The sequence below is a fragment of the Engystomops pustulosus genome, chromosome 8, assembly GCF_040894005.1.
Source record: "Engystomops pustulosus chromosome 8, aEngPut4.maternal, whole genome shotgun sequence".
Lineage (NCBI taxonomy): Eukaryota > Metazoa > Chordata > Amphibia > Anura > Leptodactylidae > Engystomops > Engystomops pustulosus.
Window position 1 is genome coordinate 41,690,575 of NC_092418.1, and position 16,952 is coordinate 41,707,526.

The 16,952-nt window shown below is 42.3% G+C and overlaps 1 protein-coding gene across 1 annotated transcript in view; it reads right to left on the reverse strand.

Annotated features, from left to right (window-relative positions):
* The window catches only part of METTL22 (methyltransferase 22, Kin17 lysine), a 151,698-nt gene that overhangs the window by 124,045 nt on the left and 10,701 nt on the right, over window positions 1–16,952 (reverse strand). Inside the window, exons 2-3 of the mRNA XM_072120770.1 lie at window positions 13,638–13,779; window positions 8,715–9,011 (exon numbers count right to left, since the gene is read on the reverse strand). Coding sequence (XP_071976871.1) covers window positions 8,715–9,011; window positions 13,638–13,779 — 439 coding nt within the window. The remainder of the gene's footprint in view (window positions 1–8,714; window positions 9,012–13,637; window positions 13,780–16,952) is intronic.

The window sequence follows — 16,952 nt, forward strand, 5'->3', positions numbered from 1 at the left end:
CAAAGGATGCTGAGGTTTTTTTTTTAGTATTATTCCATTGTGAAATATTCTGCTGGTTCTTTGTCAAACGTTAAAAACCCAAAATAATCTTGTTCAGAATCTGGCAATTTTTCTCGAATACGGATATGCTGTTTTACAAAGAAACCTACAAAATAAAATTGACCGTAAATAAAACAATTTCAACAACAGTCAATAAGGACTACATATTAATATATTGGTAGACATGGAGAAGATCACTTACCTGTTCAAATCCTTGTCAGGGGAAGGTTTTCTAGTTTGTCCAGTAGTGCATGTAGAGACATGGACAGTATCTCTGTCATGACAGAATTCTTTAAAATAATCATGAGCAGTAATACAAGTTATGCTTTCAAGATAGGGCTCAATATTAGATATTTCTCTACAACAGATTGATTCTATTGAGTTTGGCAAGTGGATACATTTTCCACATGAGCACCAGCTGGTATTTCCCAATCTTATCTCTTCTTCTGATTCATTTTCAACTTCAGTATCCTTTTTTAAAGTACTTGTTAGAAGGCAATTGCTAACATCATTCGACGTTCCAAACTTTGATTGCAGTCTCATTTTCAGCTGTTGAAATATTGAAATAAACAGTAAACCTATAAAGAGTATATTAAATCCACATTGGGTACTCACCTTTTCTGCCTGGATTGCACTTGGACCTGGGGGTACCAGTATCTTCACACCTTTGACAGGCTGGCTATTGTTTGGCTATTTGGAAATAGCCTAAGGGGCTTTGCCTAATATTAATCCCATAACCGCCAAAAAGAACAGCTTGTGACCCAAGGTCAATGGGCTCGGCCCAACAGACAGCTCATGAACGCAGGATGCAGGTCATAGGGAATGGACTCAACCCGAAGGATTTTTGCACAGTTGCTATAATTTATTGCTTGTGGTTAATGTGAAATTCTGTGTATTGGAGTCACCGATACATAACATGATTGTTGTGTATGAAGTATGCTGAATGCCTTGAAACCATTGCTATGTTCGCATGCTTGTTGCCTAGTAAAGATAATTGTTGTTTCGAGTTTAGTGCTGCCCTAGGCACTTACCATGCTTACTCCCTGTATTGGTGCTGTTGTCCCATACAGGGAGTTACCGGAAGGTGAGCAGGTGAACTTAATTTTTTTTTGTTTTGTTTTCATGAACCCTTTAACTTTGTTTTGTGTTTTATAACCATGTATTGTATGTGGTGGGCTGCAGCAAACTACCTCAATGACTAGCGGTTTTAAGATTTTTTTAAAAATAGAATTAAAAAAAAAAAAAGTATGTGTGTGTTTTTTTTTTTTAACATGAATATTACCTTAGTAATGGTGCTGTCTAATAGTCGGCTTCCACTACAAAGGACAGAGCCCAGTGTTAGCCATTGACAAAAGTTAACACCAACTGCTTTACCATTACCCCAGTACTCACCAGGAGTGCCGGGGGAGTACCGGTTCCCAGCCGTCTATAGTTGAGTAAGTACTAGGCTGGCTGCAGGCTGGTAGTATTTTCCATTAAAATAATTCCTTTATTTCCGTTATTTATAAAGCACCAACGTATTCTGCAGCGCTGCACAGAGCTTGTCAAATCAGTCTTTGTCCCCATGGGGCTCACAATCTACATATCAGTATTTTTGGAAGTGTGGGAGAAAACCGGAGGGCCCGGAGTAGACCAACGCAAACACGGAAAGAACATATGAACTCTTTGCAGATGTTGACCTGGATTTGGTTTCTCCAGCCCCAGTAATTACAGGCTGCATCTTTATTGTACTTGGCTACTAATAGAAAAAGAGTGGGGACCATCACATTGGTGGCTATCACTTATATATAAATTTTATAAAAATATATAGAAAAAAGGGTTGCACTCGATGTAAACAGCCAGATACAAAAAAGCAGCAACCGGACATTACTAAGAAATGCCGCAGTTTTTGGCCTTTTGGCTGGCAACAATACCAGCCTGCTTTATAGATGGTGCAGCACAGGACTCTAAGGGGGTAACGGTAAGGGGCTTAGTCTTATCCTCTTTTACTGAAGAACAATAATCTTTGCCTTTAGTAAGGGTCTATTTGACAGTACCATTACTAAAATAAAATTCAAGCCAAATCAAAGGACATACCAATTTTTGATTTGGACATTACAAGTAAAGTAAAAGCAGATGTGTAAACATAATGAATACATTTTATTAGTACACAAAGGATAGATAAAAAACATTTAACCCCTCCCCCCCCCCAAAAAAAGGGGATAAGAACATAGTTTCCACACAAATAGTAATATTGAATATACAGATTGTCACAGTACTAATTAGGTAGAAAAAACTAGGGCTACAAATAAATGGTCAACAAGGTTGATACACAAACAGCAATGACTTTAATATAGCATATAATGGGGGATCTCCGGGGATATCGGGGGAGCGGTGTTAGCTGCTTTTAAAACTATAGTTGCCATTCCCATTAAGGCGCAAACCCAGTTGCCGAGCCACCCCTTCCGGTATGAATGTGTGTCATGCATCCATTCCACACTTTTAAAAGCCGGACTACTTCTGGTTAGACCTGACGTGAGTGTAAGACGATTAGAGAGTTTCCGTTTCTATGCAACAAAAACTGGTCCTGACACACGGGTCCAGCACAATATGAGCAGCAAAAACTGTTGCAAAACAGCCCTTATTTTAAGTGGTAAAATAGATTGATAATAAAAAGTGTAAGGAAAGAAAGAATACTAAAAATGACGATGAGTGTGTCCACTAAGAGATGACAGATGTGCACCCGCGACAAGTGCAGATCACTTACAATTTGCTGTAGTGAAGTAGTAAACACCAATTTTTTATTATTTCTTATATTTTATTTAACCCCTTCACAACAGCCATATGGCTATATACAGCAGAACGTCAAAAACTGACTTGTAAGAAAAAAAAAAAAAAAAAAAAAAATTACATGCTCGTTGCTTACGGGCTAATACTAGATACTACAATGGTTGTTGTGCAAGTGGGGGTCCAATGAGATATAATGCTTATTGCCTGGAGGGGGGGCACTGAGTTGTAAAATGCTCTCTGCAAAGGTAGTATTAGTATTAATTTGCTCATTGCATAGAGGTTTTAACAAATGTATACTTACCTCACTGCTACTCCGTCTCTTGCTCGCAAGATCATGTTGTGTTCTATGTCCAGAGCAAAGCAGCTGCATATATACACTCACCGGCCACTTTATTAAGTACACCATGCTAGTAATGGGTTGGACCCCCTTTTGCCTTCAGAACTGCCTCAATTCTTCGTGGCATAGATTCAACAAGGTGCTGGAAGCATTCCTCAGAGATTTTGGTCCATATTGACATGATGGCATCACACAGTTGCCGCAGATTTGTCGGCTGCACATCCATGATGCGAATCTCCCGTTCCACCACATCCCAAAGATGCTCTATTGGATTGAGATCTGGTGACTGTGGAGGCCATTTGAGTACAGTGAACTCATTGTCATGTTCAAGAAACCAGTCTGAGATGATTCCAGCTTTATGCCATGGCGCATTATCCTGCTGAAAGTAGCCATCAGATGTTGGGTACATTGTGGTCATAAAGGGATGGACATGCTCAGCAACAATACTCAGGTAGGCTGTGGCGTTGCAACGTTGCTCAATTGGTACCAAGGGGCCCAAAGAGTGCCAAGAAAATATTCCCCACACCATGACACCACCACCACCAGCCTGAACCGTTGATACAAGGCAGGATGGATCCATGCTTTCATGTTGTTGACGCCAAATTCTGACCCTACCATCCGAATGTCGCAGCAGAAATTGAGACTCATCAGACCAGGAAACGTTTTTCCAATCTTCTACTGTCCAATTTCGATGAGCTTGTGCAAATTGTAGCCTCAGTTTCCTGTTCTTAGCTGAAAGGAGTGGCACCCGGTGTGGTCTTCTGCTGCTGTAGCCCATCTCCCTCAAAGTTCGACGTACTGTGCGTTCAGAGATGCTCTTCTGCCTACCTTGGTTGTAACGGGTGGCGATTTGAGTCACTGTTGCCTTTCTATCAGCTCGAACCAGTCTGCCCATTCTCCTCTGACCTCTGGCATCAACAAGGCATTTCCGCCCACAGAACTGCCGCTCAATGGATGTTTTTTCTTTTTCGGACCATTCTCTGTAAACCCTAGAGATGGTTGTGCGTGAAAATCCCAGTAGATCAGCAGTTTCTGAAATACTCAGACTAGCCCTTCTGGCACCAACAACCATGCCACGTTCAAAGGCACTCAATTCACCTTTCTTTCCCATACTGATGCTCGGTTTGAACTGCAGGAGATTGTCTTGACCATGTCTGCATGCCTAAATGCACTGAGTTGCCGCCATGTGATTGGCTGATTAGAAATTAAGTGTTAACGAGCAGTTGGACAGGTGTACCTAATAAAGTGGCCGGTGAGTGTATATTTATTATATATTTAGGGAGAGATAGAGTTTTCTTTTTATTTGTCCAAAATTTACCAAAGAAAAACTAAAATAGAGAAAATCGCAGTATTTTTCGGACTATAAGACGCACTGGACCATAAGACGCACCTAGGTTTTAGAGGTGGAAAAATAAGAAAAAATGTGTTTTTCCCCAAATAGTGTGCTAAAATATTTAATAAAGTAACAGTAAAGTAGCAGCGCCTTACGGGGCGGTGCAACCATGTTTCTCTTTGGAAAGGGGTAGGGGCGAGCAGCCCTCACCCCCTCCTCCTCTCCCGGGCATCAACGTGTGCCCAACGTGCTACGTACGGCGGGCACACGTTCATGTGAATGTAGACTAAGGGGACTGTGTATGGGATACTTTTATTAGGGGCCATTGTGTGACATTTGGTGAAGTTTTAATAGTGTACTGTGTTCGGGGAGAATTAATGGGGAGACTTTATTAGGGGACATTTTATGGGACACTGTTACCTGATGCTGAAGGATGACTCCCGTGCCGACACTACAAGTGTTCTGTCAGATTCAGCACTACACAGAACACTTGGTGGTGGTGGGGGGGGGGGGGGGGGGGGTTGTGGTTCCTTTGACCCAACACTGATGGGCTAGCACCAAGCTCAGCCAACCAGTGTTGGGGGCAGAATTAGTGATGGGAATTATGGCTCTTTAGATAGATTTATGCTGCCACGTAGTCAGGGGGTCTCAAGAGTTGCCAGGGCTGTATATGTGACAATGGTCACAAGAGCTTACAATCTATGAGGAGGAGGGGCACTGGCGGTGACAATGCTTGTACAATGGTCACAAGAGCTTGCAATCTATGAGAAGGAGAGGGCACTGGCGGTGACAATGCTTGTACAATGGTCACAAGAGCTTACAATCTATGAGGAGGAGGAGACACAGGAGATGACAATGCTTGTTCAATAGTCACAGGAGCTTACAATCTATGAGGAGGGGACACAGGAGATGACAGTGCTTGTACAATGGTCACAAGAGCTTACAATCTATGAGGAGGAGGGGACAGAGGAGGTGACAATGCTTGTACAATGGCCACAAGAGCTTACACTATATGAGGAGGAGGACACAGGAGGTGACAATGCTTGTACAATGGTAACAAGAGCTTACAATCTATGAGGAGGGGAGGACAGGAGGTGACAATGCTTGTACAATGGCCCAAGAGCTTACACTCTATTAGGAGGAGGACACAGGAGGTGACAGCGCTTGTACAATGGTAACAAGAGCTTACAATCTAGGAGGAGGAGGAGACACAGGAGGTGACAATGCTTGTACAATGAACACAAGAGCTTACAATCTATGAGGAGGGGACACAGGGTGACAGACTGTAAGCTCCTGTGATTTTGTACAAGCACTGTTTGGGAATTGTTCAGTTTCAGACACCTGTGAGAAGAGCACAGCAGGCACAGGAGCAGAGACTCCAGTACTGGTCACAGGTCCTGTCCCCTCTTTAGTGTTATTTGATGCCCCTGCAGCAGAGCAGCTGGGACTCTGGTAGAAGACAGTGACCTGCCCGGTATCAGTCACAGTGAGAGCTCCGTGCTGAGGGGGCGTGGCTTCTGCTTCCCTTCATCTGATAACCTGGAAGTGGTGTCACAGTCTGTGTGCCCTGCACGAGCTCCGCTGCTCACAGAAACTAAGAGGCAGCAGCTGTGTGTGGAGCCGAGCTCAGCACTGCCCCTGCGCTTACTGCCATGTGCCGTCCTCCATTCTCTCCTGCAGTGGAGGGCTGTGACGCCGGCACTCAGTACATTTGGACTATTAGACGCACCACAGTTTTTTCCCCATCTTCTGGGGAAAAAATGTGCGTCTTATAGTCCAAAAAATACGGTACATCAAAGAATTCACTCAATAAGCACTACCCAAAATATATGTAGGTAATGGCTTTCATTTGAGCATAGCTTCTGAGCAACCAAACCTAGCTGTTTAACCCAAATAGTGCCTGCTGCACTGAAAGCACTATTAAAGCTTAAAAAGGAACCGGTCATTCAAATTAACCCGCCCAAGAATACTTCATTAATAACTATGATTAAAAAGCATTTATTCCTACATGGTTCATTGCATGGATGCAATGTTCCAAAAAATCAGTTGTAAAATTAAATGCAACTCACCTGATAGGAGTCCAATATTAATATTATATTAATGGGCTCCCGGTTACAGACTGACAGACATATACAGTATCCTTTACTTTTGCCTGCAGGGGCTGTAGGAAATTTTATACAATCCCTTGCTGGAACAGGGGCTGTGTGTGACTCAGCACTGCTACATCATTAGCCACTCCCTCAGTAAGGTGGGGCTGAAAGAGATCTGGCTATATGAAGAGTAATCGACCTCATGCTGCCCTCAGGAATTGTCTTCAGAGAGTCATGACTAGAACAGAAGACATCAATAATAGTCTTTTTAGAAGAATGGTGGCTCTAATTCCATGGATAAAGGCATCAGTGGAACATGTATAAAGACATCTAAAGGGTTCTGTGTCTGGTTTATGGGGCTCAGCACTGCCCCTGCGCTTACTGCCATGTGCCGTCCTCCATTCTCTCCTGCAGTGGAGGGCTGTGACGCCGGCACTCAGTACATTTGGACTATTAGACGCACCACAGTTTTTTCCCCATCTTCTGGGGAAAAAATGTGCGTCTTATAGTCCAAAAAATACGGTACATCAAAGAATTCACTCAATAAGCACTACCCAAAATATATGTAGGTAATGGCTTTCATTTGAGCATAGCTTCTGAGCAACCAAACCTAGCTGTTTAACCCAAATAGTGCCTGCTGCACTGAAAGCACTATTAAAGCTTAAAAAGGAACCGGTCATTCAAATTAACCCGCCCAAGAATACTTCATTAATAACTATGATTAAAAAGCATTTATTCCTACATGGTTCATTGCATGGATGCAATGTTCCAAAAAATCAGTTGTAAAATTAAATGCAACTCACCTGATAGGAGTCCAATATTAATATTATATTAATGGGCTCCCGGTTACAGACTGACAGACATATACAGTATCCTTTACTTTTGCCTGCAGGGGCTGTAGGAAATTTTATACAATCCCTTGCTGGAACAGGGGCTGTGTGTGACTCAGCACTGCTACATCATTAGCCACTCCCTCAGTAAGGTGGGGCTGAAAGAGATCTGGCTATATGAAGAGTAATCGACCTCATGCTGCCCTCAGGAATTGTCTTCAGAGAGTCATGACTAGAACAGAAGACATCAATAATAGTCTTTTTAGAAGAATGGTGGCTCTAATTCCATGGATAAAGGCATCAGTGGAACATGTATAAAGACATCTAAAGGGTTCTGTGTCTGGTTTATGGGGGTAGGGGGGAGAAGTCCCTGGTGACAGGCTCCCTTTAATGCCACCCTGTAAAATGGTACATGCGGTTATGATGGACAGCTGTGGACCAAATATCGGACCATATTGTTACCATCATAGTATTTCTTTTCAGAAAGGTTCCAAATGATCCCATTATTTTACCCACATGGTAAGCCACATGAAAAAACATTTTTAAAATTGCGGTTTTTGGTTAACCCGTCTCTTAGAAAGAACAAAAAGTAAAAAAGACAATATTAAAAACTGCAAAGAATAGAAATACCCTCTCAGCTTCACTGATGGGTCTTCGAACACGGACAAAAAAAAAAATAGTTTATCATGCAAAACTAAATGACAGCATGGCTTTTCTCTCCCACTCCAACTAGCATCCGCTATAGAATGCTATGCTAATCTCCACATGTGTGAGGTGGTGAAAGGTCCTCTTTACAGGGGTTTTCTGCTTTGGATGATCCCCAAGTGCTTGAAGGATCTCCCAAAATTAAGAGGGCTAGTACACTTCCACGAAACAGAAACTGTTATTGCAGTTCCATTTAATAAAACAGAAATTAAAAAAAAAATTCCCATCTCCAAATCCATATTAAGAGGATATATTAAATACAGACAGTCCCTGACTTCAGGACACCTGACTTACGACAAAGTATCATAGACACTTTAGATGGGAACGCCACAGTAACCTTTATATATAGTGCCCATTCAAATAATTCCCAAAAGTAAATTCCCTTTAGGTTTTCTCAACTTGACAATGGTTTTAATACAGCAGGGAATAAAGCCTAGAAAACAAAAAAGGACACCACCTCCTTGGCCAGAATATGCTTATTCACATATTAACTTCTGGGGGCCATAACCCTTGAATAGGTGAATACACACCAAATAGATCAGAGGCGCACAAGTACATGTATATATACTTTATGTAATATATAAAATGCATGTCTACAATCCACTCCTTACCTATTTTAATCACATCTTCAGCATTACAAGAATCCTCTTCTCTGGAGTATTCTTCATTCCCTATAGTAAGAATAGTTGGACACACAACATCCCGAGTAGAAATTGGCGATTCAGGCCGATCGAAAGGAGTTGGTGGTCGTCTCTGGACTTCCAGATCACCATCATCATCAAGCAAAGCTTCTAATTCCTGAACATCGCTTGGTGTTGATTCCCAATCAGTAGCGATCTTCTCATCCCTGTTACTTGCAGCTTCTAATACATTTTTCCCCCAAAGGATTTTAAATTGCGTTTGGAAAACTGTAGACAAAAATAAAAACATGGAAAATGTTGGTTCATATATAAGTATGTAAATATGACCACTTGAAAAGGAAGGCAAGTGGTGCCAGAAAACTTTCTTCTAGATAGAGAGGTTTGCGAGCTACGGAGCCAAGTTCTGTGCAGTGGTAACCGACTGGTCGTGTGAAAGTTGTGTAGGGGGGAGGGGGAGGTGCTGTGTTAAGCACTTGTCTGTAGGCATTCCAGTGAGCGGCTACAAGGGATGATAAAACAAAAAGTTAAGGCTAAGGGGTGACGCACTCTACACCCAAGAGAAAACAGCGAGGATGAGATGATGAGAATCACTTTAGTTTATTGAAACGAGGGAACGCATTTCATTGCCGTATTGGCATCCTCATCAGGCCAAAAGCAACTAAGAGGCCAGGGGACTGCAGTAGGTGATTACGGTGGAGTCGATAACTTTTGGCAAATCTGTGGCTGAGTTTGAGTTGCTTTTGGCCTGATGAAGACGCTTATACAGCGTTGAAACACCTTGCCTCTTTTCAATAGACTTAAAAGGGCATGTACCACCAGAATAAAGGGCTGTAAGCAAATGAGCCTGAGGGGCTCTAGCGTCCATAGGTGTTAATGGATTGTTAATGGTGTTAATTTGCATACAGTCTTTCATCCTGGTGGTAGATGCTCTTTAAGTGATTCTCGTCATAACTCTCCTCTCAGTTTTCTGTTGGGTGTAGAGCAGTCACTCCCAAGCCCTAACTTTTTGTTTTTCCAGCCCCTGTAAATATGACCATGCAACACGTGCTTGTACTAGTTCCCGTTAGGACTCATTTAGGGTATATGCACACAATCAGGGTACATAGTGGATTTTCTGCTCTCTCTTCTGCTGCAAAATGCGGCCAAAATCAGCAAGGAATTCACAAGTATCACATGCAGATTCACCACAGATTTTGGGAGTGGAATTAGAAAAGTGGGATAGAACAAGATACTTTGTATTTAATCTTGGATGCAAGTAAACATATACCGTATCCATCTACTGAGTAATGTAGGTAGATATCATGTCTTTCCTTAGGAATCTTACTTGTATCACTGGTTCTCCCCTTGCATGGTAGGCTGCATGGTGTCTCTACTTGCAGCCTTCCTATATCTCTTCACGCAACAATTTGATGTTGAAACACATCCTTTTTTTTCCTTTTTAAATAAAAAAAAACTGCCATTTCAATAAACCCACCCAAAATAAATGCTTCATTAAACTATGATTACAAAGCATTTCCTTATCCATAAATGTTTCCTTTCCATGGCTGCAAAGTTAAAAAAAAAAAAAAAAAAAAAAAAAAAAAAAAAAAAAAAAAAATTTTTAACAATGTGAGTCCAATGACACTAAGTGAGTACTGCATAGTAAATTTTACTTGCATTGCCCTGCCTCCTTGTTTCTGATCGACTGGTCTCTGTTAGGATATTCTGCTGTGTGAACAATTGAGAGAAAGAGCTCTGTTACATCATTGGGCAATTCAAGTCATGTGACCAGGGTGATGTCATCTAAGGACCTGTTACATTTGCAAAATATACCCCAGGTATGTATCTGATCACATGAAATCACAGCACCCCTCCATGTGATCAGATACAAATGTTGCAAATGTAACTGGGTAGAAAATCTTAGATGACATCACCCTGGTCACATGACATGCTGAGAAGAGGCATGGGACATTGGCAGGAGTAAATGGGAGGGGCCGGTCAACCAGGACACACCCTTTATGATGCCAAGTAAAGCAAGATAAAGTTGAGTTATGTGGATGTAAGGGAAAACATTTTTAGCTAAAAAGAAGGGTGTCAGTTAGTTAATAGGTCTCTATGGGAACCTGTCAATAGCTGTATTTGTGAAAATGTGGCGACCCGTTACCTTTAATCACTAAACGTTTATGATACTATGATTTCTGCATTAAACAATCACTATTATGGCTCCTAAACCCATTTAATCTGCACATCTACAGATGCCAACCAGCTTTCAGGTTATGGTACTAAATTATTTGAGAAATTGGGAAATGGAATAAAATCTGAGTTATTTCAGTTAAAATATTTTTTAAATTTGGTTTTTGACTTAAACATAGCACTTTTACAACATAATGTGTAGTTTCATTAATAGGCTTAAAACGAAAATTGTCATATTGCCTCAAGCAGCGTATATATAGATCAGCAGAGATAAACCACACAGCACAATGTGATTGATAATGTGATATTTGGTTGAATTGCTTTTCAGAAAACCCCACAGATGATAGATGCATGCGATATATTCCATCATTAAAGAGTAAGAGAAGGCAGGATCACCTATTTGTAACTGCAACAGGGATTACTATGGCGTGTCAGTATAGCACTGATTAGTACAGTAGTGGATTCATTTAACCAAAAAATAAATAAAAGGATAAACAGTATAACGGTTTATGTGGATGATGTGCGTAAACTAAAGGTCAAGGCGAACAAGAAGCAGAAATAGATCAGTTGTGTATGGATCCCTTGTCTAGAATAGAGACGTAAAAGTGAAATCAGAACTAGCTTCATAGTCCTGAACTTGTAGGAAACTAGCCCCCATCTAATGTAGTTCAACTCTAAACATGTGGACCCCTCTAAAAAAGAAAAAAGAACAGCACAAAACAAAGTAGAATAACCAAAACCATCTTACTATTAATTAACTGTACCAAGTTCTCCAGGTCACAACTCCTACCTGCCAGTAATGAGAGATGTGTGTTCTGTAACCAGATGGAAATAGGTAGCTGCCAGGACAATTACCAGGCAAAATGTTCTACATACAATACAAGCCTTCCCGTGTAAGTGCTAGGCACAGTACTGGCCGCCCTTATTCGTAGGCACATAATTGTTCTGAACAACAAGCACTCAAAAAAAGATCTGCACGGACTATGCATCATACCACTTGGAGAGAGCTACTTTCTTTACTTAAAAAAAAACAAACATTTTTTTCTGTATAACAGAATTCAATATAAAATATTGCATTAGGCCATTTAAAGGAAATCTACCATCAAAGTCTACCATCTGAGGCCGGCATCAGCCCTGGTCCGCTCAGTGGGTGGGGGGGGTCTGGGGCTGGCGTTAGCCCTGGTCCTCTCTGTGGGTGGGGGGGTCTGGGGCTGGCGTTAGCCCTGGTAAGCTCTGTGGGTGGGAGGGGTCTGGGGCTGGCGTCAGCCCTGGTAAGCTCTGTGGGTGGGGGGGGGGGGGGGGTCGGGCTGGCGTCAGCCCTGGTCCGCTCAGTGGGTGGGGGGGGTCTGGGGCTGGTAATGGTGAGAGGAGTATCATTACCCTTCTGGAAAAATTTTAGTGCGACCTCTGAGAGTTGGCTTAAAGCTAACCTGTCACCAGGAATGTAATTTTTAACCTGGTAACAGGTTCCAATAGCCTATGCTATAATGATTTTAAAAATGCCTTTGTCAGCATTCTGATTCTGTTCAGTACTTTGTGATGGTTTATTTTACATTACCTGGCAGCAGTGTGTGGTGATTCCCGGGATCCGCTGCAGCTGTGTGTTTGTGTCTAAGTCAGCTCTCCTCCACAATGTTTGCAGGGAGCCAGGTAATGTGAAAGTTTTATAAAGTACTGTAGTATTTAATTTGCCGACAACATTGGGGCAGATTTACTTACCCGGTCCGTTCGCGATCCAGCAGCGCGTTCTCTGCGCTGGATTCGGGTCAGACCGGGATTTATGATGGTAGTTCCTCCACCGTCCACCAGGTGGCGCTGCTGCGCTGAAGTCCGCTGGAATGCCTCGAAATACACCGGCCTATCCTGGATGAAGGTGAGTGAAATTTTTGCGACAATTTTTTTTTTTTAAATGCGGTGGTTTTTCCGAATCCGTCGGGTTTTTGTTCGGCCACGCCCCCGATTTCCGTTGCGTGCATGCCGGCGCCGATGCGCCACAATCCGATCGCGTGCGCCAAAATCCCGGGGCAATACAGGGAAAATCAGCGCAAATTGGAAATATTCGTGTAACACGTCGGGAAAACGCGAATCGGGCCCTTAGTAAATGACCCCCATTGTGGAGAAAGCTGACTTAGACACACAGCTGCAGCGGATCCCGGGAATCGCCACACACTGCTGCCAGGTAAATGTAAAGTAAACCATTACAAAGTACTTAACAGATTCAGAATGCTGACAAAGGCATTTTTAAAATCAGCATAGCATAGGCTATTGGAACATGTCACCAGCTAAAAATGAGATTCCTGGTGACAGGTGTGCTTTAAATGCATTTATGACATATTACATATAAGAGAAACTGATGTTAATCACTTTATCAACAAAAAAGAAAAAAACATGGTCATTTATTGTCAATTTAATTTGATGTACTACTTGAACAAAATACTGGATTAGGAAGATTAATAGTGGTACAACAATTTTGTTAAATTATTTAAAGCAGCAATAGTAAAAGTCAATTCAAACAGCATCAGTAATGTACAACTAGACAAATCAAATATCTTAAAAATTGGACTCTTCATATTGTGCATATTGTTTCTATATCAAGGAGACACATCAGATACGCCAGGTAAATCCTCAGCAGTGCAGATCTTGGATGGCTGTACTGAAGATGAGATAACTTCAATAACATAGCGATAACCAGACATGCGACAGCTTCATCAAACCCTTTACCTGGCTGTCCGACAGCATTCAGTCTGACCATGAGCTGCCTTTTCTGCTGGATGTGGAGGTGGATGTCTGATAAGACCGTGTCTTTGGAAAAAGTAATCGCTTCCATTTCTGTCTGCTCTCCCTGGTCTGCATGTTTTTCTGCCTGCGTTTCATGTGAAAGGATAAAGAGATAATGAGAAAATAAAATTGCAACAAACCCATCACCATTAAAAAGGATCTGTCACCACTTATCACCGGGGATTGAATACCGGAGCCATTCTATGAGCTAGAAGACCTCGCCAATACATTCTGGAGGGTAAAGAAACTAGTAAATGTGAGCACAATTTTTTTTTTTTTCGCTGTGTAAGCTACAGTGACTAAACAATGAAATCCATTGAATTTTGACTCCAAGGCGTTTATCATAGGAACTTAACTTGCCCAGAAAAGCCTTATGAGAGTAATGCTATCACAGTCCACAGGAATGGACAAGAGTAAGGTTTCACCCAATGGAACTAGAATTTCTGTCTAGTTCCTCTAACCCCCATGTAAACAAGTGACTATTTAGGTCTTGATCTTCTAGAGAAGAAGTCACCTTGACGAACTGCCCACCCTCTACTTTTGTTGTGACCTTTCTGTAAGAAAGTGCTGGAAGCGGCAGCCCAAACGGGTCATCAGGAGATTGTTTGGACCACAGAGTAGCTCATTAAGCACCACTGTTACTGGCTGGACCATTTTCATGTGCTCAAGAAACCTGGACTGCTATTGGCTGGAAACATATCCGGGCACATGTATCATAGTTTTTCGGCTTCCCCTTTTTCAGGTTTCCTGAAGTTGGCCTACTTAATCATTGCAATGTATCTTAAAGGGAACCTGTCACCAGGAGACCCATTTCAGCACTCCCCTAGTCCCCACAGAGCATAGTACATACACTGCCAAAGTGTTTTTGTATAAAAAAATAGGTTTTACAGAAAAAAAGATATGTTATATAGCGCCGTTCAATACCATGTGCTGTGTGACGAGGCACTCGTCCCCTGGGAGTGGCTGGAAAGCAACAGTCCCATCGCCCTCCCCCCACCCTTGGGTGTTTTCATATATTTGAAAAGGACACATGGAGGAGCAGTTTCCCATCACTTGGCTTAGCGACGCCCCCTGCTCTACAGCCAATCCCGAGTGAGGGGAGTTATTCATATATTTGAAAAGGACACATGGAGGAGCAGTTTCCCAAGGAGGGGGACTGCTCCTTTCCAGCCACTCCCAGGTGACAAGTTCCTAGTCACATAGCAGATGCTAATAAAAGGTACAATATAACATATCTTTTTTTCTGTAAAACCTATTTCTTATACAAAAATACTTTGGCAGTGTATGTACTATGCTCTGTGGGGACTGGGGGAGTGCTTAAAATGGGTCTCCTGGTGACAGGTTCCCTTTAAGTGTTTCTCCTTTGTGATGCATGTGATGAGTTGCCTGTTTAGTGTAACTTTTGCAACTTTTTGTGGTATGCAACTTTTTAGTCCAAAATAGACTAAAAGTAAGTAAAGTAAGTTTGGCTCTAGCATGCTCTGTTTTGGGACTTGTTAGGTGCAAGAATGAGACAATTTCGGAGCCCAAAAGTCTCACAGGATGAACATACATCTGGCTGGCTATATACTACAGGGGGGGGGGGGGGAATGGCTGGCTAAATACTACGGGGGGGGGGGGGAATGGCTGGCTATATACTACAGGGGGGGGGGGGTGAATGGCTGGCTATATACTACAGGAGGGGGGAATGGCTGGCTATATACTACGGGGGGGGGGGAATGGCTGGCTATATACTACAGGGGGGGGAATGGCTGGCTATATACTACAGGGGGGGGAATGGCTGGCTATATACTACAGGGGGGGGAATGGCTGGCTATATACTACAGCGGGGGGGGGGGGAATGGCTGGCTATATACTACAGCGGGGGGGGGGGGGGAATGGCTGGCTATATACTACAGGGGGGGGGGAATGGCTGGCTATATACTACGGGCGGGGGAATGGCTGGCTATATACTACAGGGGGGGGAAATGGCTGGCTATATACTACGGGCGGGGGAATGGCTGGCTATATACTACAGGGGGGGGGGAGGAATGGCTGGCTATATACTACAGGGGGGGAGGAATGGCTGGCTATATACTACACGGGGGGAATGGCTGGCTATATACTACACGGGGGGCGGAATGGCTGGCTATATACTACACGGGGGGGCAATGGCTGGCTATATACTACAGGGGGGGGGAATGGCTGGCTATATACTACAGGCTGGCTATATACTGGGTGTAGGCTGTGACCAATGCATTTCCCACCCTCGGCTTATACTTGAGTCAATAGGTTTTCCCAGTTTTTGGTGGTAAAATTATTAATACATGAGTATATATGGTACATATTCAAAAAAAGATTTAAAAAAAAAATTTGTTAAGCAACTTCTTCCGAGAACAAAGACAGCCCACATGTAGACGGCACAGTGAGGTGCAGAAGGGAAGGAGGATCATGCATTAAGCAGTTTTGCCCTACAGAATTTAGTGTTTTTAGCTGAATCATGTGCACACTTTTGTGAGCTATAAAATATTTGTTTTTCCGTTAACGTTGCCATTTAAGGGCTTATTTTTTGCGGGTGGCTATGCTTTATTGATAAAAAGGTATTAACTTTTTTAGTGGAGGGGAAAAAACATCAATTCTGTAATTGATTTAGATTTTTTTGGCATTCACCATATACCCAAAGTAACATGTTATATTTATTCTCCGATTATGGAGATACCAAATTTCTATGTTTTTGAGTATACAGGCAGTCCCCAGGTTTCGTACAAGAAAGGGTCCGGAGGTTTGTTCTTAAGTTGAATTTGTATGTAAGTCGAAACTGTATATTTTATATTTGTAGATCCAGACAAATAAAATTTTGGCCCCAGTGACGATTGGAGTTTAAACATTTTTTGCTGTAATGGGACCAAGGATTATCAATAAAGCTTCATTACAGACACCTTACAGCTGACACCCCAGAGGTCAGAGGGGTCTGTCTGTAACTATGGGTTGTCTGTAAGTCGGGTGTCCTTAAGTAGGGGACCGCCTGTACATATATTTTTTGATCACTTTTTATTGCATTCTATGTGGGACAAGATAAGTAAAAACCATAATTTTTGGAGGGTTTTAAAAACCTAATTTTTACGCTGTTATCCGTGTGGGTTTAATAATGGTTTTGTTTTATTGTACGGATGAACACAGACACCACAATACTTTATATGTGGGGTTTGTAAGGTGATTTTCACTTTTTTGCTATATGTAAATGTTACATGTATAGTAGCTTTGGGGGATTTCGTATTA